General features: G+C 45.0%; 1 protein-coding gene across 1 annotated transcript in view; it reads left to right on the top strand.

The window, feature by feature from the left end:
- The first annotated feature begins 12,916 nt into the window (after nt 1-12,916).
- The window catches only part of LOC134538396 (DNA polymerase delta subunit 2), a 28,035-nt gene continuing 21,164 nt past the window's right edge, over nt 12,917-19,787 (top strand). Inside the window, exons 1-2 of the mRNA XM_063379690.1 lie at nt 12,917-13,384; nt 16,169-16,296. Coding sequence (XP_063235760.1) covers nt 13,150-13,384; nt 16,169-16,296 — 363 coding nt within the window. The 5' untranslated portion in view covers nt 12,917-13,149. The remainder of the gene's footprint in view (nt 13,385-16,168; nt 16,297-19,787) is intronic.

The raw sequence follows: 19,787 nt of genomic DNA, 5'->3' as shown, positions 1-19,787 counted from the left end.
CGTACTCGGCGGGGGTGGTCAGGTCGACCGTCTCCTGCCCGACTCCCCAGAGGTTTTGGGCTGTCATTGGTCTTTACGGTGGTTACCCCATATTCGGTTTGCCCCCGCGTTTGTTGCAGATGGCATGGACTCCTTTCCTGCGCTGGGCTTCCTACCGAAGGGCCCATCTGTGGGTCCAGTGATGCCATTGTCTCTCTCTCCAGGCCGATTTGGACTGACAATGAACGGTAGGGCACCCTCTCCCGCTCAGGGATACCTGGTGACATGTCTGTATTGTTGGTTTCAGCTGCCTGATAGCACTGGGGACTCCCTGTTTTGCCACCGGCCCATGGGCAGCTCGGGTTTTGGCCTCTTGGTCCGGGTGTTGTGGGCCGGTCTCCTGCATAGTCCTCCACGAAGGGGGGGTGCGGTGACTGTCGGTGTGGTCTGATGGGTGGATCTTCATCCGGATCGCTCACATACATTGTGAAGGTGGCTCCTTCTAGGGGTGCAAGGTGGCCCCAGGCACCGCGATTGGGCGACTCCAGTGTTTCTGGGTCTATCTCCTCCGGCTCAGTCACGACTGGTAGGGTGGGCGGCATGCCATCAGCTTCGGGCTCAGATTCCTCTGCTGAGACATCTGTGATGCTGAATTGCCCCAGGTTTTCTTGTTGAGGCTGCGGTCGGCACGGGGTTTGTACGTCGGGTAGTTCGCTATTCCTCCCAGCGGAGGGTGTTTGCGGTTCATCCGGTTCCCCCTGTGACCTCGTGTCGACGGATGGGCAGTTGGGAGTCGGTGTCCCCGGTAGCCTGTCTCCTGGGAGTGGGGCGAGTCGTAGGTCATCCCGGTGTATTTTCTTCACTCGGCGCCCGCCTAGGCATACCTGGTATGTCGTCTGGCCGAGCCGTTTCTGAACGGTGTAGGGCCCGCCCCATCGCGGGGCTAACCCCGCGCAGTAATTGCGAGGGGCAGCTGACAACGGGTGGACCCGGACATAGACTTGATCCCCGGCCCGCACCCCAGGAGGGGGTTGATTTGTTATAGGTGTGATCTCCTGCGCGTATGCCCATTGCCTCTGGCGTGCGCCCTCGTGTGCGAGGTTGCGACGCTGGGCCCGTTCCTCCAAATCTTTCGCTGTGTGCGGAACCCCATGAGTGGTCCACTCCCCGGGTAGTGGCAGGTTGCGCCCTTGGACCATCTCGGCGGGTGTCATACCGGTGGCGGCGTTCGTCCGGCGCCGGACACAAAAGAGTGCGTCTGTGAGGTGTTGGTCCCACTGGACATGGTCCTGGCCCAAACGGATGCGGAGTTGCACTTTCAGCTCCTGGTTCCTGCGTTCTGTGGGGTTGGCCCGCGGGTGGTAGGCAGGTGTAGTGTGGTGCCGGATTTGTTGCTCTCCACACCAGGCTTTCCAACACCGGCCCAGGAACTGACTGGCATTGTCCGTGAGAACCGACTGTGGGTAGCCCCAGCGTGGCAGGAACTCTGTGCTCAAGATCTTGGTGATCGTGGCCGCCCGCACGTTCCGACATGGGTAGGCCTCCGTCCAGCGTGTAAAGAGGTCGGTTACTACGAGGATGAAGCGGTGTCCTCTAGGAGTTCGTGGGTAGGGGCCCATCACGTCGAGCGCTAGTGTTTGGAATGCCGTGGTGGGCTCACGGGGCTGCTGTTGTTCCTCCCCATCTCGTCTTCGAGCCTTCCGCGACTGGCATATCTCACACTCACGCACGTAATCTCGTACATCGTGGGTGACTCCGGGCCAGTGGTAGAACTGACCCACTGCCCGTCGTGTTTGGTCAGTACCTGGGTGGCCGGCCAAGTCATGGTCATGGTGGAAACGTAGCACAGCCTCCCATGCCTCGGGTGGTACATATGTTTTCCACTCGACATGTTCCCCGGGTGCTCGGTTCATCAATGTCCCGTCCTGGGTACTCCAGGTCTCCTGATCTCCTTCGGTCACCTGCTGGCGTCGACGGGCAGCTTCTGGTGAGACTTCTTGTGCCTCTAGTACCCGTCGGTGGACGTCGTTCGAGGTACACGGAGGATCGCCCTCTTCCAGTGTGTCGGCTGTGATCCGAGTGCAAGTCGCATCTGGGTGAGGTAGCCTGTCTCGGCTGTTGGGGGGCAACATGTCTGCCCACTCTTCTGGGTCGATCAGCTCATTGCGCTCGTCCGACTCACGGGACAAAAGGTCGGGCAGCTGGTTGTCTGCTCCGGGGACGTGTTCGACGTTGAAGTCGAAGGATTGTAAGAACAACGCCCACCGGATCAGTTTGCCCTTCCTTCCCTGCATTGTATGCAACCAGATTAGGCACTGGTTGTCTGTGCGAAGTGTGAAGGACTTCCCTTCCAAGTGTGGGCGGTACTTCTTCATCGCCCACACAACAGCCAGGCACTCCTGCTCGTTACTATGATAACGACGTTCTGCTGAGCCGAACTTCGCGCTGGCATAATCTATAACTTGCCGACCCCCATGCTGGTCCAGGTGGAACAGCACGGCCCCTACCCCCAGGGTACTGGCGTCGGTCTGCAAGTACAAATGACGCTCTGGGTCGACCCGTGCCAGAGTATGGCATTGTGTGAACACTATTTTGACCTGGCTAAATGCTTTCTGAGCAATTGCATCCCACCGGTAGCGGTGTTGTGGGGACAGGAGGTCAGTCAGGGGGGCAATGACATGAGAGAAGTTCGGTACATAACTCCTCAGCCAGTTGACGAGGCCGATGAACCGCTGCAATTGCTTGCGGGTCCGGGGAACCTCGGCCTCTGCGATTTTCTGCAGGTGGCTGGGCTGTGGGCGGTTACCCGCTGCGTCCACGACGTGTCCCAGGAACTCGACTTCTGAAGCGCCGATGTGGCATTTGAGCGGAGCTACCGTTAAGTGGTGAGTGGCCAGCCGCTCCAGGACGAGTGCTAGGTGTTGGACATGGTCTTCCCATATCTCAGAAAACACAATGACATCGTCCAGGTAGGCCATGGCAAACTGCCCCAAATAGCCCTCCAGCACTCGTGTCATCATTTCCTGGAATGTTGCAGGTGCGCACTTAAGGCCGAAAGGCATGGCTCTAAACTGGAAGCGCCGCCCATCCGGGATGGTGAAGGCTGTCTTTTCTCTGTCCCCGTGCCGTATGGGCACCTGCCAGTAGCCGGCCTTCAGGTCAAGGGTGCTGAACACCTTGGCCCATCCTAGCCCAGCTAAGGCGGCCTCGACACTGATCTGAGGGGGCGGCGCACTGACGGTGATGGCGTTCAGGGGCCGGAAGTCGACGCAAAACCGTAATGAGCCATCCTTCTTGGGGGCCAACACCACACAGGAATTGTAGTGACTACTGGATGGCTCGATGACGCCATCTTGCAGCATCTCTGACACCTGCTCCCGGATTGCACGCTGCTCCCTGAAGCCATACCCCCAAGGTGGCTGGTGAATAGGTCGATCATGGGTGGTGGGGATCTGGTGTTCCGCTACTGTGGTGCGTCGGAGTGGGCTGGCTGTGGCGAACACACCCTGCCTCTCGCAGAGTACCTGTTCGATGGCGGCTTGATACTGTAGGGGGACATCGTGGTGTAACTGTCTCAGAGTCAGCGGCTCACTAGGTGGTTCAGGTGTGAAGCCTATGCCATACACTGTGAACCGTTTCTGTATTCCCACGTGGACGCGGGCTGACTTTAGCTCCACTACAGCATCATGTGCTGCTAGCCATGGTTGTCCCAGGTCAAGGGCCTCGTGTAAATCCTCCACAACAAGGGCAGTCACTGTGGTAGTAAGGTCCCGAAGGCTTACCTCAATCTCCGCCTGGCCCACCGTCACTCCTGGCCGTGTGGTGGTCGCTAGACGCAGCTCCGCATGGTGAGGCCGGAGTGCCCCTGGTGGTACGAGGCTCGGGGTGATGAACACATGGCTGGCGCCTGTGTCCACCAGCGCTGCGGCGGGCCGGCCATTCACCTCCACCGGTATGCGCAGCAGGTGGTCTTGCAGTTGGAACAGCTGGCCCAGGGTTGGCCTGGGGCCAGTTGTGCTCCCAGTAGCCAGTGGTGCCCCCAGTGGTGGGGCAGTTGGTGCCCGGGAGAGTGTTGTGGCAGGTTGTGCCGATGATGTTAATGGTGCTGGGTCTGTGGTAGGTGGTGCCGGCATGGTCGGTGGTGCGGATGGTGGTCTTGTCGGGGGCGGGCTCCTTAGTTCCGCGCCCCCGGTGGCCCGTTTCCCGATGAGGTTGTCGTCGGGTGCTGGCGTTGTGATGGAGGGAGGGGGCACTCACGATGCCAGTGGTATGTTCCGCTGGGACAGCCTCGTTGGCACTGTGGTGGCCGATCATATTCACGTGGCTGTGAGTTTTCACGGTAGCCCTGTGGGTTGAGTGCCATTGGTGGTGCTGTCGCACCCTCGATGGCTCGCTGTCGTCTGGGCGGGGTTTGCCACTCGGTTGTCCTGACTGGTTGGTTTTTTGGCCGGCTGTACTGTGTTGTGAAGTGGCTACTGTTTGCCCGCTCTGGGGCTGGTGCACCTCGCCGCCAGAGTTTCTGCAAGTTCTTCTCCGTGGCCACTGCCTGCTGCACGTAGTCTTCTACTGAGAGGTGTTGGCTGTTGTGGAGAAAAGGCTGGAGCTCGTCACGTAGCAGTGTGGTGATGGTCGGGAGCGCAGATGTCAGATCCGTGTTTGGGGCGATCCGCCGAAAAAACTGTACTTTGTGGGCGATGAACAGCTCCACTTGCTCCCCGTCCCGCTGCTTTTCCCCGTAGAATTGGGACGTGCAGAGTACTATCGCTTGGCCAGTGTTAAACCGCCGTGTGAGCCGGTCCACAAACTCGGGCCATGGCATGTCGAACTGGCCCCAAAGGCTCCACCACTGCTGTGCAGCGCCTCGTAGCTGTTCACTCGTCCGTTGCGCCCACTCGTCAACCGGTACCCTCGCTCGCGCCAAGCGTACGTTGCACTGTCGCAGGAAGGCCCTTGTGTCTTCGTGTGATAGTCCGCTGAACTCCGGTAGCGTGGTCCTTCCGGCACTCATCTCCACATGTGGTGCTGCTACCCATGGTGTGCTCAGGTCAACCAGTGGTGAGTACTGTTGCACGGGCGTCTGTTTGGAGCCGCACTGAGCGCAGTTTTTACATAGAGTTGGTTTCGTGTCGACGGGTGGTGTCCCGGTGGAGGGGTTACCAGTGTTTGGGTTTCCTTGGGTTGGTTGCCAAGGAAGTGGTGGCTTCACCTCTGTCTCCCCTCTCCAGATGGGGTTCCCTGGTATGTCCCATGCGTTGGCCACGGTCTCACATTTGGTTGGGACTTTTCCCATGTCCGGTGCACACAGGCACGTGTTGTGCCATGGTAATGTTCCCGTCAGTAGATCCATGTTTTTTGGCAAGGAGCATTTAGCACAGAAAATGGTCATTGTGTGGGGTAACATTGTGTTGGTGTTATTATCAGATCTGAGGTGATGGTCAGTCGAAAATGTTTAATAAAATGTTTAAATTACATTTAACATTGGAATCTTTAAGAATCAAAACTAATGGAGTGGTGTCTGGTGTTTGTTTTGATCGTAGTTGTTTGTTACATGGTCGTGCGCGCGCACTCTGAAACGAGGGGAGGCGTGGTGGCCCCTTGCCCGGACGACCGCACAAAGAGGAGAGTGATAACTCTGGGGGAGGGGGGGGAAGTGGGAGGTTAGGTCGTGCTGTTGTCTGCGCGCGCAGCGTCGAGGAAGGAGTGTGGGACGCTGCCCGGACAATCGCACAAAAGGGAGGACGATAGCTGCCCGGACGATCGCACAAAAGGGAGGGCGATAGCTGCCCGGACGATCGCACAAAGAGAAGGGCGATAGCTCCGACAGGTGTTGGGTCGTGACGCAGGCCAGCTGCGTCGCTCGCTCCGCTGGAAAGTTGCGAGGGTGGGGAGGGATGCTCTTTGTTCGCTGCGCTGGTCGCGCCTGCCTGTCTGACCCTAATCACGTCGCGCGCACGAAATGGCCGTTTCCCGCATACCACTCAGCTTGGATGTTGACAAGTTGCTGTAGAACACTGAAATTTTCTTTATTTTTGCCACACGCAGGGGCGCCAAATGCCGTCGTCCCGGTAACGGAGGCTGCGTTAGCGGGTGAGCCTAGTAGGGAAGTCGGCTGGTATACTGTTCGGTCCGGATGGGCGCCAGGCTAGCTTGCAGCTAAGCCACGATGGGTGTGGGTCGTCAGCCCCTGTGCAGCTCACTAGGCTCGCCGGCGGTGTGGAGTTCGCGTCCGGAAAACACTCACATATCTCACTATTCGCGTCTCACGTCTCGCGGTCTCACGTTTCGCGGTCTCACGTCTCGCGGAGTCTCACGTCTCGCGGTCTCACGTCTCGCGGAGTCTCACAGAGTTACACTTCCGTCCTTGGTCGCGCGCGGGCGAAGACTGACTAGTGATGGTGACTGCGCGGAGGAGGGGTGTGAGGGTGCATTTCGCCAGCGGGGGCTGGTGCTGGCGGGGTGGGGACCGGGCTTTACTGCCCACGGAGGTACGATGTCAAGCGGCAAGTTTGGTAGAACACGTTCGGACAGACTTTTTTCAAAATTAGCAGCATTCATTTTCCCGTGATAATCTCCGACTGTCGCACCTGACTTGTATATCAATAATCCTCCTGGGAGAAATACACATTTTGAACCAATATTAACCAATATCAGCCTCTTGGTTGCATTTCCTTTAGTTACTCCCGTTACGTCATTTTTGCGTTGCCAACATTTCTGGAATGTGAGATTAGTATCCACCCACGACTCATCAAGGTAACACTTCCTTACCTTCAGACCTACAATGTCTAATTTGAGTGAGGTACTTGGAGCACCACGTCACTATGTCAGTTCGTTCGATTAACAAACGCCGCCTGTCTTCGCATCATTTCCAGACGAAGCCCATACTTCGCAATAATCTCTTGAGCGACGAAGGGCTCCACTGCCAACCTATCTTTTCCTTTAACACGGGAATCAATTTGCGTACTGTGGGGACAACTTTTTTAACCGCATATAATTCTTTGATTGTGTCTCTTATGACACGTTTATCGAAGCTGTCGATCTCAATCTTGCCTTTTTTTTCGTGGCCTGCACATAAAAGAAATTATGCTGTAGCAATCTTAATAATAAAAAAAAAACATATGCACATCTGATATATTTTGTAAAACTAACATAACCAATGATAAATACCCTTTGTTTAATATCACTAATGCACATTACACATGTTTAAAATGCATGGCTTACCCTTTTTTCCCTGGTGTTGTATGCGGTTCATTTGGCATTGCATTTTGTTTCTTTCGAATACGCATCACTGTTGCTTTGCTTACATCTGAATAATTTGCAGCACGTTCCATTGCTTTGTGAATAGGAATCGAAAGGCATTTTTCACGAGCTTCTTGATCACAAATTGATATTACTTTACTAATAATTTCTCTCTGTTTTTTTGTGAATCACTTTATTACTTTTCCTACGCTTTACATTCGCCTCCATTACTCGTCGCCACTACCTGCCAATATACTTCACACGGTTAGTAACGCAGGAAGGGAGACGGAGTTTCCTATCGCATGACGCTCCCTTCCCCTTCAACCCCTACTTCCCCTGCCGGCCTTGAACTACTCTTTCCCCTTCACCCCCGCGCAGACAGCTCGCAAGATTCCTGGCCCATACAGTATCTACCGATACTGTCTCGCTAGCCCTAATGAGAAAATTGATGTAACATTTTAAACCTGCACATACACTTCATGCTTTTTCCCTATTTTTTTCATTTAAAAATAAATTGTGTAAAAAAATAGTTATTTTTAAAATTATTTTAGACTTCTTAAAATACTGGGAAAAAAATGATAGGGATACCAACCAAAATGGTTTAGCATTTACAATATGTATTTATACTTCAAAATGTAAGTTTTATAAGTATCGAAAATTAAAAAAAAAGTTTCTTGAAAACTAGATGACGTATCGCAATGATTTTTGGATAGATAGATCTCTCATGATCTTTACTATTTACAATATATTCATGAAATGATAACTAAAAACATAAAAAACAAGGCTGTCCGGGCACACACACGGTGCGCAGAGCTTCAGGAAAAACGTGATTTGAAAACTACTCAAGATATCCAAGTGGGGTCTGTTTACGAAAAGCATTTGAGTGTTCGCTGAATGCCGAAAAGTACTTTTGAATTCGGATTAAGTTTTTTAACTGTGTTTTTAGTAGAGTGAAAATGGCTAAAAGGCGTGTTTTCGGAGTAATTTTTAGGCATAAAACAACCGATACAGAATCTTGAAAACACTTAATGGCAGTGCAGTACACCTTTATCTTCATTTCTCCGCTATATAATGTTACGGTCACCGCTCAAGTTTCACAGCTATCTTGTGACGACGAAAAGACTGCGCGCCAGTCCAGAGGAGACACCGCGCTAGAAGCACCAGTGAGCATCGCGCTTATCATCCCGCCTCACTAACACACATAAACCCCGAACAGACGGCCAGTTTTACATACATTTAAATTACGGACATGCCCTTTTAATGTTTACCTTTATTTCTGCTAAAGTTGTGAAGTTGTAGTCATTTAAATTTGTCCACAACTCTTTGAAGTTTACTGAGAGCTGGTCAAGTAGTTCATGCGAATTTTAAAGTTTTTGGTAGCAGACTTTGCTTTTAATACATGTTTTTGTTCTGCATGAGACACAACTGTAAATGGGTTGTGGATATTGTGGTCAGGAACCTGTAGTAGGTATGGTTTTTGGCTACATACTATAGTTTAAATCATTTTGGCATGTTTTTCCCGATATTTAAAAACATCGGTTAAAACATCGATGTATCGGTTGTCAGAACGATGCTTTTTCGTTTGAACATCGATGTTCGTGATATCGATGTTTTTAAGAGCGATGTTGCATCCATCCCGCCTCACTAACACACATAAACCCCGAACAGACGGCCAGTTTTACATACATTTAAATTACGGACATGCACTTTTAATGTTTACCTTTATTTCTGCTAAAGTTGTGAAGTTGTAGTCATTTAAATTTGTCCACATCTCTTTGAAGTTTACTGAGAGCTGGTCAAGTAGTTCATGCGAATTTTAAAGTTTTTGGTAGCAGACTTTGCTTTTAATACATGTTTTTGTTCTGCATGAGACACAACTGTAAATGGGTTGTGGATATTGTGGTCAGGAACCTGTAGTAGGTATGGTTTTTGGCTACATACTATAGTTTAAATCATTTTGGCATGTTTTTCCCGATATTTAAAAACATCGGTTAAAACATCGATGTATCGGTTGTCAGAACGATGCTTTTTCGTTTGAACATTAGAGCCATAGAGTAAATAAAGTACTAGTACAGAGTGGACACTCAATGCTATTGCAGTTCTACGTTTTTTTTATTCAGAAATGCGCTAGTTGCTATACAAAAACGCAAACTTGACAAACATTAAAACGAAGTTGCAATGGCTTAAAACCGAGATAAAGTACCTTCTGGAGTAAGACTTACGTTTCAAATTATAAGTAAATTTTAATTTAAATACAACATTGATCCTAGAAAGTACAATTTGCAGTTAATATGCTTAAAACAATAATTTGAATAGTAGGGAAATTTGCAGCTTCAACTGAATGTTGGCGAGCTTGTGACTTGTTTCGTGCATGCATTAAAATTTATAAAAATATTGATTTTATTTTTTTTTCCCCCTTATAAGCAAATCATTTAACTAAATATCGGTAAACGTAACATATAATGATTTAGGAGAGCAATATTTTTAAAACAATAAGTAAATTTCTTACCTTCGGGACAGTGTTTGACTTAACCTCATTTCGGTTAAAAATGTTTTCTTTACGTAGCATAACATTTGTTAAAATGCATAACATGTAACATATTTTCGGATTATAATAAATTGCTACCTTTTTTTATGTCCAAGAAATAATTTCTGTTCTAGTAGAATCACGTTGATTGAAGTTAAGGTTAGGATTTTCGTAGGTACCTACCGAATTGCATTACAAATCGCAAACAAAATGCATAAAAAAACGTGCAGAAGTATATAATCATTAACACAGGCAATGTGTATTTCTGGCAAATTTAACTGCCTATGATGTACAATTTTTCCACAAAAACTGAAATGAAGCTGTTACCAATGACATATAATTCTTTATGGATTAGGTGAAAGTACAAATCTTTATCGTATCTTCACTTCTTGAAGACACGTGTGTAGCAATAAATTAAGAAAAAAAAAACCTTAATTTCAACATAAAAATTTAAGACACTTAATTTTTTCGCAACCCTCACCTCGGTAATTGTTCCGTATCACGTGTCCAAGTATATCCCTTGATCCTGTTGGCATGATCATGTATGATTTATCCGGTGGCACACGATGCTTGCTGTTTTAATTAATGTTAAAACAGCAAGCATCATTACCACAGGATCAATGTATTCAGGATCATGCCATTTATTAGTATCAAGGGATAGACTTGGATACGCATTACGAAATTTTTACCCACACCTCTCTCTCGACCTAAAAATAAAATTCATACAAAACATTTAAACTAATTAAAGAACATAATCAGCAAGTTTGAGCAGAATTTGAGACTCAGTGACATTTAGAACAGTACCTAAGTATTTATGTATTGTGTGCTTGTCCTCAATGTGCGACTGCACACTACCTAAAAAGAGGAAATTCTGTAGGGCATGAAAACAAAATGCTCATCACTATTTTAATTACACAAAACTTTTATTTTGTTTCGTTTTAATAATTTACACATACCTAGTTTCGTCAAGCAGAAACTTAAAGTAAAGTTAATATTTATTATTATCTCTTCTCTTGTTGTAGCAGTAGTTAACACAACACGTAGCTGAATCAGGCATGTTTCATAACAGTGATTTATAAAGCAGTTCATGAAATCATTGATATTATTTAACGAGATTACTATTTCAACATGATTGAAACAAAATTTCCTTACAAATTTTTTATTAACCTAATATCACTTAATTCAACGCCGACGCCATTAATTATGGTGTTGATGGATAAACAAGTGGTTCAACGTGCCAACGAAAACTCGTTTATTTTCTTTTACGTAAATATATTATTTTCATTTCAACAATATCAATTTATGCCATAAATTTGATAAAATGTTAAAACAAATGTAATAATTATTTAATCAACGTGGTATTTTGATTATAATTTTTGTGCTCAGATGTTGGATAAAGCTGTATAGCAACTAGAAAAATGCGTTTGCTATACCCTATGAAGTGTCCCCCCCCTGATTAGAGCTGTAGCAAACCGTATGTATTCGTTACTGAGTAACGGGTGCGGCATCTAGTAATGAGTAACGAAACGTTACACACGAATGCATTTCGTTACTCGCATCTTTCGTATGTTTCACGCATGCGCGCGCTTATTCGTTACAAAGAACGATGTTTGTTTATTAATAAAAGTATAATTTGGAAATTCGTCGTCCAAGTTTTTTACTGTTTATTAAAGGTATCGTGTGTGTAGACAAAGTTTTAGATTCGAACAGAAACAACGTAAGAAAGTATTTTTTACAAATTATAAATATGTATGTTTTTGTTTTTTATAATCGCGTATTTTCACGTTTTATGTTCTTATCTTAAAAGATGTATTATAATAAAGCCGCTCTTATGAGAGTTAATTATTGTTTCTTGGTTAACAAAAGCTGTTAATTATCAAATATTTTTAATTGTTTATATTCGATTTATTTTTATTTACGCGACGTCATACTGTACGCGTACGAAATACGACTCGATTCGGTTTCATAACATAGCATGTGCCATGTCATGCGGTATCAGAAGTAACGAGTAACGATACGAAAGTAACGAGTACTAATTGTTATAGTAACGAATACATACGGGTACACATTTTTTCGTTACTTTTACACCTCTATTATTGAACATCGATGGTCGTGATATCGATGTTTTTAAGAGCGATGTTGCATCCCTAGTTAAACCCCTCCCTCTCATAGCACCAAATGTTTAATTAATTTCTTATTCACCACTCAAACAAATTTCATATTAAAATTAAAAAAATTTTACCATTACAATATTTAAATTTAAATACCGAAAACTGCTAAAATAGCACTATTTTACACCTTAAAATCAAAATTTTCCCGGGGGAGGACCCCCGGACCAGTCCCTTTAATACGTTAAGGGGGGGGGGGGGGGGGGTGGCGCATGCTTCTTAACACCCCCCATACACAAATCCTGGCTACGCCATTGGTCTGTATGTGTATAAATTATAGTTGCCATCTATGGGCGCTGGCTGAACTAACATTCCATAGAAGCACCAGGTCGGAGACATGTACAATGTCTTTCAGACAAGGGTCTGTTCCGGAAAGAGGTGGGTTTACTGGCGGGCGGTTGCAAGTCGGGCTTGAATCGGCCTCCGGCCGGACGACGTCATGGCTTTTCGCTTAATTGAATTATGGGTTCGAGCCTCCGGGGTTCCGTACCTTTAAGTTTCATTACGTCTATTGGGGTCAAGCCCGAGGCGCTCGCTTGACTCATTCCGGCTGGGCAAAGGAGCGCGCTCCGATAACGGGATAGGGTACTGGCGGTGCGGAGCACGGGCTTAACGGCCATGGTCGGTACGACTTCAGTTTACTGTACAGGGCAGTACCACATTAACACAAATTGATTGGAGACGTTTTATAATTGTCTCAAATGATAATGATGGGCAAACAATTGCTAGTCAGAATGATGATTCAGTAAGAACTAGGAGCATACGGAAAAAACCAAAGTTATTTTCAGCTAATCATATTCTGGAAATTTTACTTTTATGATTGCAATATATATAATTGGCATCGCAGAAATCCTATATAAATTATGAGTTCATTCAAAATTATGTACATTGTAAAAAATATTATAAGCACGTTTATTTTCTAGATTTCTGTAATTTCCGTTTTGAACATATATTTTTAATGGAAATGTTTACACTGTAAGAAACAATTTTTTATTGTCATGTTGGCTAACACGAAAAATGTTATTTTGCGCGCGAAGACCACGATACACGGTTGTTTTGATGTTTTTTGTTTGGATTTTGGTTGCGTGATGTTATTATCTATTATGTCTCGTTGAAGATTATGTTTAAATGGTCTTGGTGGTTACTTTTGATGTTTGTTGTTGATAGTTATGTGTGATTTTTATTTTCGGTGATCGTAGTTGAAGATTGTTATCTAGGTTACTGGACAGAGTGTGTGCAATGGAAAGGAAAGATTTTAAGGATTTGGAAGAAAAGCTAGCTCATAGACGCGCAGAATATGCCGCGTCTGTAGACAAAAGTGCTTCGGAAGGTTTCCGTTGCAGTTATTCTAATTTATCAGAGAAATTTAAATTGTACCAGAAAGAGGACTTTTCTAAACAATTCTACCACATTTATGCTGTTCGTTTGGAGAAGATGAGGGAAACGTGCTTGAAAAGGGTTCAACAAAAATGGGGTACGTAGTTCGTCTTTGTTTTAAATTATTTGTAACTAGGTACCTACCTAGATAGTTTGGGTCAAGTCTATTATGCAATACCTGGATGTAGGAGGAATAAATTACTTCATACTTGTAGCAAAATGAGATTAGAAACATGTAGGATTTTAATGTGTTGGTATAATTGAGGTGGCAATGTTGATGTGAGATGGTTACAATAACGTGTGGATTCAAGTAGTTGCAGATAATTCTAGTTTACCCGTGTGGAGTTTTAGGTGATGCATTCACGCACACACGGCAAAATATAAAATGGCATAGGTCGAATGATTACATAGGTCTTGTATTGCAAAATAAGAACGGCGATATCTCCAAAAGTAATTGGAATTTATTATCTCCGCAGGCTGTATTAAAAGGAGGACTTAAGAGAGCATATAATGAAAGTTATTTCAGATTTTTAAAAAAATTTTTGACGATAATCCGTACACTACATATTTACCTTTACTATTGTGAAATACTCGGACAGAGCGTCTTTTTATAACGGAAATAAAAAACTGGAAAACATGGTTTTCACACACTACACACATCAATGAATTTACCCTAAAGGGATGGTTTCTTAATTAAAAATAGTTTGTGAAAAATAATAGTTTATAGCCTAACTTACTATACCAGCATCAGAACAGAAAACTGTCTTTTCGGGATAAATTTGGAGACGTATCAAGTGTTCGAGGTATCTTCGGAAATTAATCTGACAGAAAAGCTGCGTTTCTAGTTTCAGATACTGGTGTTGAAATTTTTGAAAATGAACAGTTTCAAAATAATGTTATCGGATTGTATAGTAGAATACAGTCCTACCACTATTCTATTTTACGATACAGAAAAATTAAATTATTATAAACATGATATGCCTGAAAATTTGTGTGTTTATAGTTCCTGCCCAAAAACCCCATATTCCTGCGCTTGTCTTTAAAGAATGTATGGGTGGTAATGACATATGCGACGCCATCTTGGTGACGTCATAAGTATTGTTATGGTATCGAAAAATAGAATAATCCCGATAGTTTTACAATGGTGACACCTAATTTAGGCCATATAAATGCCAGCATACCGAGTTGGTTAGGAATCACCAGTTAGAATTATATCGAACTTAGCCAACCATTCTCATTTTTACAGTATTTTTATTATGGATAACCTATCCAACCAGTAAAATAGTAAATAAATGTGTTTAACTTATTGCATTTAAATATTATTAAAAAAAGTCAGGAATTAAAATAGTTACACATTTGGATTATTGTTTGCTTATTTTTTGGACAATAACCTTCCATATTGATACATAGAACATGTTAAATATAATTCATAATAGCAAAAACTAAAAACTATAACTGACAATTTGCAGGTTGAGTTGTGTTTCAATTACATTGTCATCCATGTCCATTATCAGCGTGTCCATCTTTAAAATTCTTCTTAATTCATGGTTATGGTTTGCTACGCACACAAAATTCACATTTGAGACACGAGCATAGTGAGCAAACACTACTAGTGTGTTACATGTGTTCCTATGAATGTGACTCTGAGGGCCGCTTCACACAAGACCTCCAGGGAGGCGTAACCACAGTGCAGTGTAGAGGTGGGTTATTACAGCAATTTTCGGTATCAGTTCCAACCAGTTACTGATACTGTAATGTACTGGTTGCTAGTTTCTGATACTTCTGTATCAGCTACAGCAGTAGCGGTCCCAGGAAGCAACAAGGTATCAGCATTCTCGTTACAGGTTACACATCCTCTGTGCCGTCATCACCAGCGTAAAAAAGGTATCAGTTTTCTCTTTCCACGTTCTTCGTAAAAAGGTATCAGTTTTCTCATTCTACATTCTTCGTAGTCGTAAAAAGGTATCGGTGTTCTCTTTCCACACCTTTCGTAATCTGAGTCTTCAGTCTTCGCAAGAAGCACGCACTGCGCACTGAGCGTACTTTGATATGGGACAAAAACAAAACGACTCGTAACAATTTCGCTCTGCGCCTCTCCTTTAACGCCTTCCCCTGTGCTTCCACCCCTACATTCTTGCCCTTCTTTATCTCTCATTTGTCCTGCCGCTCCCTCCCCTTTCACAAGCTCCGCCCAAGTGACCGTCATCTGCGATCGGGTTCTGCGTACATTGGCCGTGGTGTTGTTCCAGGTGAATTCTAAACTGATACTAAAGTACTTGTCGTGTCTGTCTATTGTGTCGTGTCTGAGAAAGTAATTGATTTAAAAAAATGAGGTTATAATTAATTTGGATGAATGACTGTTTGATTCCAGTATGGTTTGATTCCAGTATGGTTTGATTCCAGTATGGTATTACTAGTACTGCTGTTAGTCATGCAATATTTGTAATAATATAATATAAAAGGTGAGTGGCGAGGAAGTGGAAAAAATGGAGGAGCTGATGACTGACGTTATTTGAATGTTACCAGCCTTCACTGTAGATATTCAAACGCACTACTGTTGGTAACACAATGCATTACGCTGCAATGTGTGAACTGCACATGCTGCATTACAGAGTCGTGTGTGCTCTGCCATCGCAGGTCAATGCTGTGATGCTTGTGCTTCACATTGATGTGTTTAAGTGCGTTATAAAATTTCCATGTATTTTGTGATTACTCTCATATTGATACTATAACAATTTTTTTTTTATTCTTTATAATTCCTGTGATCAGCTACTTTGTTTGTTCCACACCGTCACCACTCAGACTGTGTGTAACATATTATTACATAACGGTATAAAATTATAAGTTTTACGTAATAGATTTGTCTTCTCCTCTGTTTCAGGTAAAGATGTTTGTGTTCTTAGGTTGGCGGAAATGAAAGACGAAGAGCAGTTGAAATGTGTCGTGATCGGGACACTTTTCAAACACCAAGAACTGAAGCCGAGCATACTGAAGGAAATCAGCGAAGAGGTGGGTACAAGCAGAAATATAGTGCAGTGTCCATCCATTCCCAATCAGGCGTACGCTGTCGTGCTACTGACGGTAGCTGAGGAGTTTGCAGAATGCTAAGAACTTGGCAGCTAACTACTTTTTTTAAATTCATTTGTACGAATATTTGCCACTCATTTCCAGTACTTGCTCATTTAATGCAACAAATTAAAGAAAAAAAAAATTTTAGTTTTCAACCACATGGCGGTTTTATTTAAGAGTAGAAGACACCATACTAATTACAAAACTTATACATAATAAACATTTTGTGTTTGTTTAAGGTGTTATGTTTATAAAGAAAGCCATCATGACACATAGTGGTTCATATAATGTTTTTTTTATTTTTTTCATTTGTATTTCTTGGTCCTTTCTTCATTAGTAATGGTCTTTATTTTATGTATAGGTGAACTTGAGTATGGCATATATAGGCATAGGTAGTATATTTTTTTTTGCTGTCATGTGTTAAACAAGAATTATGTGTCGGTACTTTTCTGACTTTGAAAAAAAAAAGACCAGTAGGTAATATTGACAATGAGAGGTGAATCATATGGGCGAAGCAGTGACAAAAATGTGCTATGGGAAAACACACTGATCTACACAAACTTAGTAACATTTTCCACCTGTTAAAAATCTATGTTTGACCCAGCCGGGTTCTAAATTGGTACCGCCTTGGTGGAAGACATGTGGCGAGACTATTCACTACCATACCACCTAATGACGAGGACATTGTCGCGGCCTCGTCTCTGATGAAGATGTGGAGACGGGGTGGACGTCTCTCGGTCGTTTGGTAGTCGTGGTGTTTGCCCGGCGCCAGCTCTTGGGTAGAGCAGCCTCACAGTCTGAGGCGGGAGTGGACCGTTCGGCCCAGTGCAGCTGACCGAGGACGTGCTGACAAGGAAGGTGCCCGCGGTCTCACAAGGAGTCGCTAGCAGAAAGTCTGGGAGCAGGAGAGAGGAATGCCCGCGGTCTCACAAAGAGTCGCTAGCGGAAAGGTTGGTAGTGGGAGAGAGGGATGCCCGCGGTCTCACGAAGAGTCGCTAGCAGAGGAATGCCCGCGGTCTCACAAAGAGTCGCTAGCGGAAAGGTTGGTAGTGGGAGAGAGGGATGCCCGCGGTCTCTGAAAGAGTCGCTAGCAGAGGAATGCCCGCGGTCTCCCAAAGAGTCGCTAGCGGAAAGGTTGGTAGTGGGAGAGAGGGATGCCCGCGGTCTCACGAAGAGTCGCTAGCGGAGGAATGCCCGCGGTCTCACAAAGAGTCGCTAGCGGAAAGGTTGGTAGTGGGAGAGAGGGATGCCCGCGATCTCACGAAGAGTCGCTAGCAGAGGAATGCCCGCGGTCTCCCAAAGAGTCGCTAGCGGAAAGGTTGGTAGTGGGAGAGAGGGATGCCCGCGGTCTCACGAAGAGTCGCTAGCGGAGGAATGCCCGCGGTCTCACAAAGAGTCGCTAGCGGAAAGGTTGGTAGTGGGAGAGAGGGATGCCCGCGATCTCACGAAGAGTCGCTAGCAGAGGAATGCCCGCGGTCTCACAAAGAGTCGCTAGCGGAAAGGTTGGTAGTGGGAGAGAGGGATGCCCGCGGTCTCACGAAGAGTCGCTAGCGGAGGAATGCCCGCGGTCTCACAAAGAGTCGCTAGCGGAAAGGTTGGTAGTGGGAGAGAGGGATGCCCGCGGTCTCTGAAAGAGTCGCTAGCAGAGGAATGCCCGCGGTCTCCCAAAGAGTCGCTAGCGGAAAGGTTGGTAGTGGGAGAGAGGGATGCCCGCGGTCTCACGAAGAGTCGCTAGCGGAGGAATGCCCGCGGTCTCACAAAGAGTCGCTAGCGGAAAGGTTGGTAGTGGGAGAGAGGGATGCCCGCGATCTCACGAAGAGTCGCTAGCAGAGGAATGCCCGCGGTCTCCCAAAGAGTCGCTAGCGGAAAGGTTGGTAGTGGGAGAGAGGGATGCCCGCGGTCTCACGAAGAGTCGCTAGCGGAGGAATGCCCGCGGTCTCACAAAGAGTCGCTAGCGGAAAGGTTGGTAGTGGGAGAGAGGGATGCCCGCGATCTCACGAAGAGTCGCTAGCAGAGGAATGCCCGCGGTCTCACAAAGAGTCGCTAGCGGAAAGGTTGGTAGTGGGAGAGAGGGATGCCCGCGGTCTCTCAAAGAGTCGCTAGCGGATGGGTAGGCAGAGAGAGGTAGGATGAGAGAGAGAGAAGGAAGCCCTCGGTTTCACTAAGAGTCACTAGCTGAGGAGGAGAAGGAGAGAGAGGTATTCCAATAATTCCACAATTACTTGTATTGATGTTTATTCTCTCAGATTGGCTGGGAGAGGAGAGCTTACAATGGTATTTCTTCTCCCAGATTGGCTGGAAGAGGAGAGCTGTCTAGGCTTGTTAGCCCGCACAATTTATACACGTTTCTTCTACAATAATTTGTGTTACAATTTTACATATTCCTATCCCTTTGGATCTTTTGCTTTTACAATATTATTTACAATTCCACAACACATACTTGCAATACACCCTTAATAATCTTCATAAATATTTACATTAATAACATATATAACATAACTATAATACATTGTCTCTTTATATTTACAACTGCCATCTGGTGACGAGTGGTGGCACTACCAGGGCCATGGCTGGAATATTGTGCTGCGGACAGGGCTGTGACCCGGGTTTTTGTTAAATAAAGAGGAGGTACGACGTCAACATTAAAATTAGTTTGGCCAGAAATTGTGTTTTTCATGTTTTTTTCACTCACTCCAAGAGAGTTCCATTTCAAATGCCCAAATATTCTACGATACTGTTTAGGTTTACTTTCGCCACACATCACTAAATAGAAAACAAAATTCTTTCAGAAGTAAAAAAAAAAAAAATACTGAGACGTGTGATGAATCTACTCGACCTCCATAGCTAATGACCAAGACAATCAGTTTTTTAAGGATCTGATACGGTCCAGAAAATCATTCAGGAAGCATTTGGCATGGGAATGCAGTAGGAAACGATTGTAGGCCACAAGGGATTGTTAATTTGCTTACCAAACTTAATTTGTAATTTAGTTTTTATCATGTGCAGTGTATATTGTGTTTTCACAATCCAAAAATTAGTTTAATAAGTTTCCAAAAATAATTGGAATTTGGGGATGTCCGGCTTATGTAAAAATAGAATTTTTATGATTTAGAAACAGTAGTAGAGTTTGAATGGTAACTTTTTTTGGATTGATTTATATTTAGTATTAAAATTTTTTTTTTGAAAGTGCTTTCTAGGACATCAGAATGACCATTACATTATTATTTTGTATATTGCAGTATTATGTTTAAGGACATTTTTGACTTTTCTATTAGTGTGATCATCATGTTTATTTCCTATTCTAATATATCTGCAAAATATATCCAAGCATGTGTGAATTTATCAGAGAATAGTTAAGCATTTAATACCTTAGTCTAAAAACTGGCTTATTATTATTATTATTATTATTATTATTATTATTATTATTATTA

The sequence above is a fragment of the Bacillus rossius genome, chromosome 13, assembly GCF_032445375.1.
Source record: "Bacillus rossius redtenbacheri isolate Brsri chromosome 13, Brsri_v3, whole genome shotgun sequence".
NCBI lineage: Eukaryota > Metazoa > Arthropoda > Insecta > Phasmatodea > Bacillidae > Bacillus > Bacillus rossius.
This window is presented reverse-complemented; position numbering and strand designations above follow the sequence as displayed.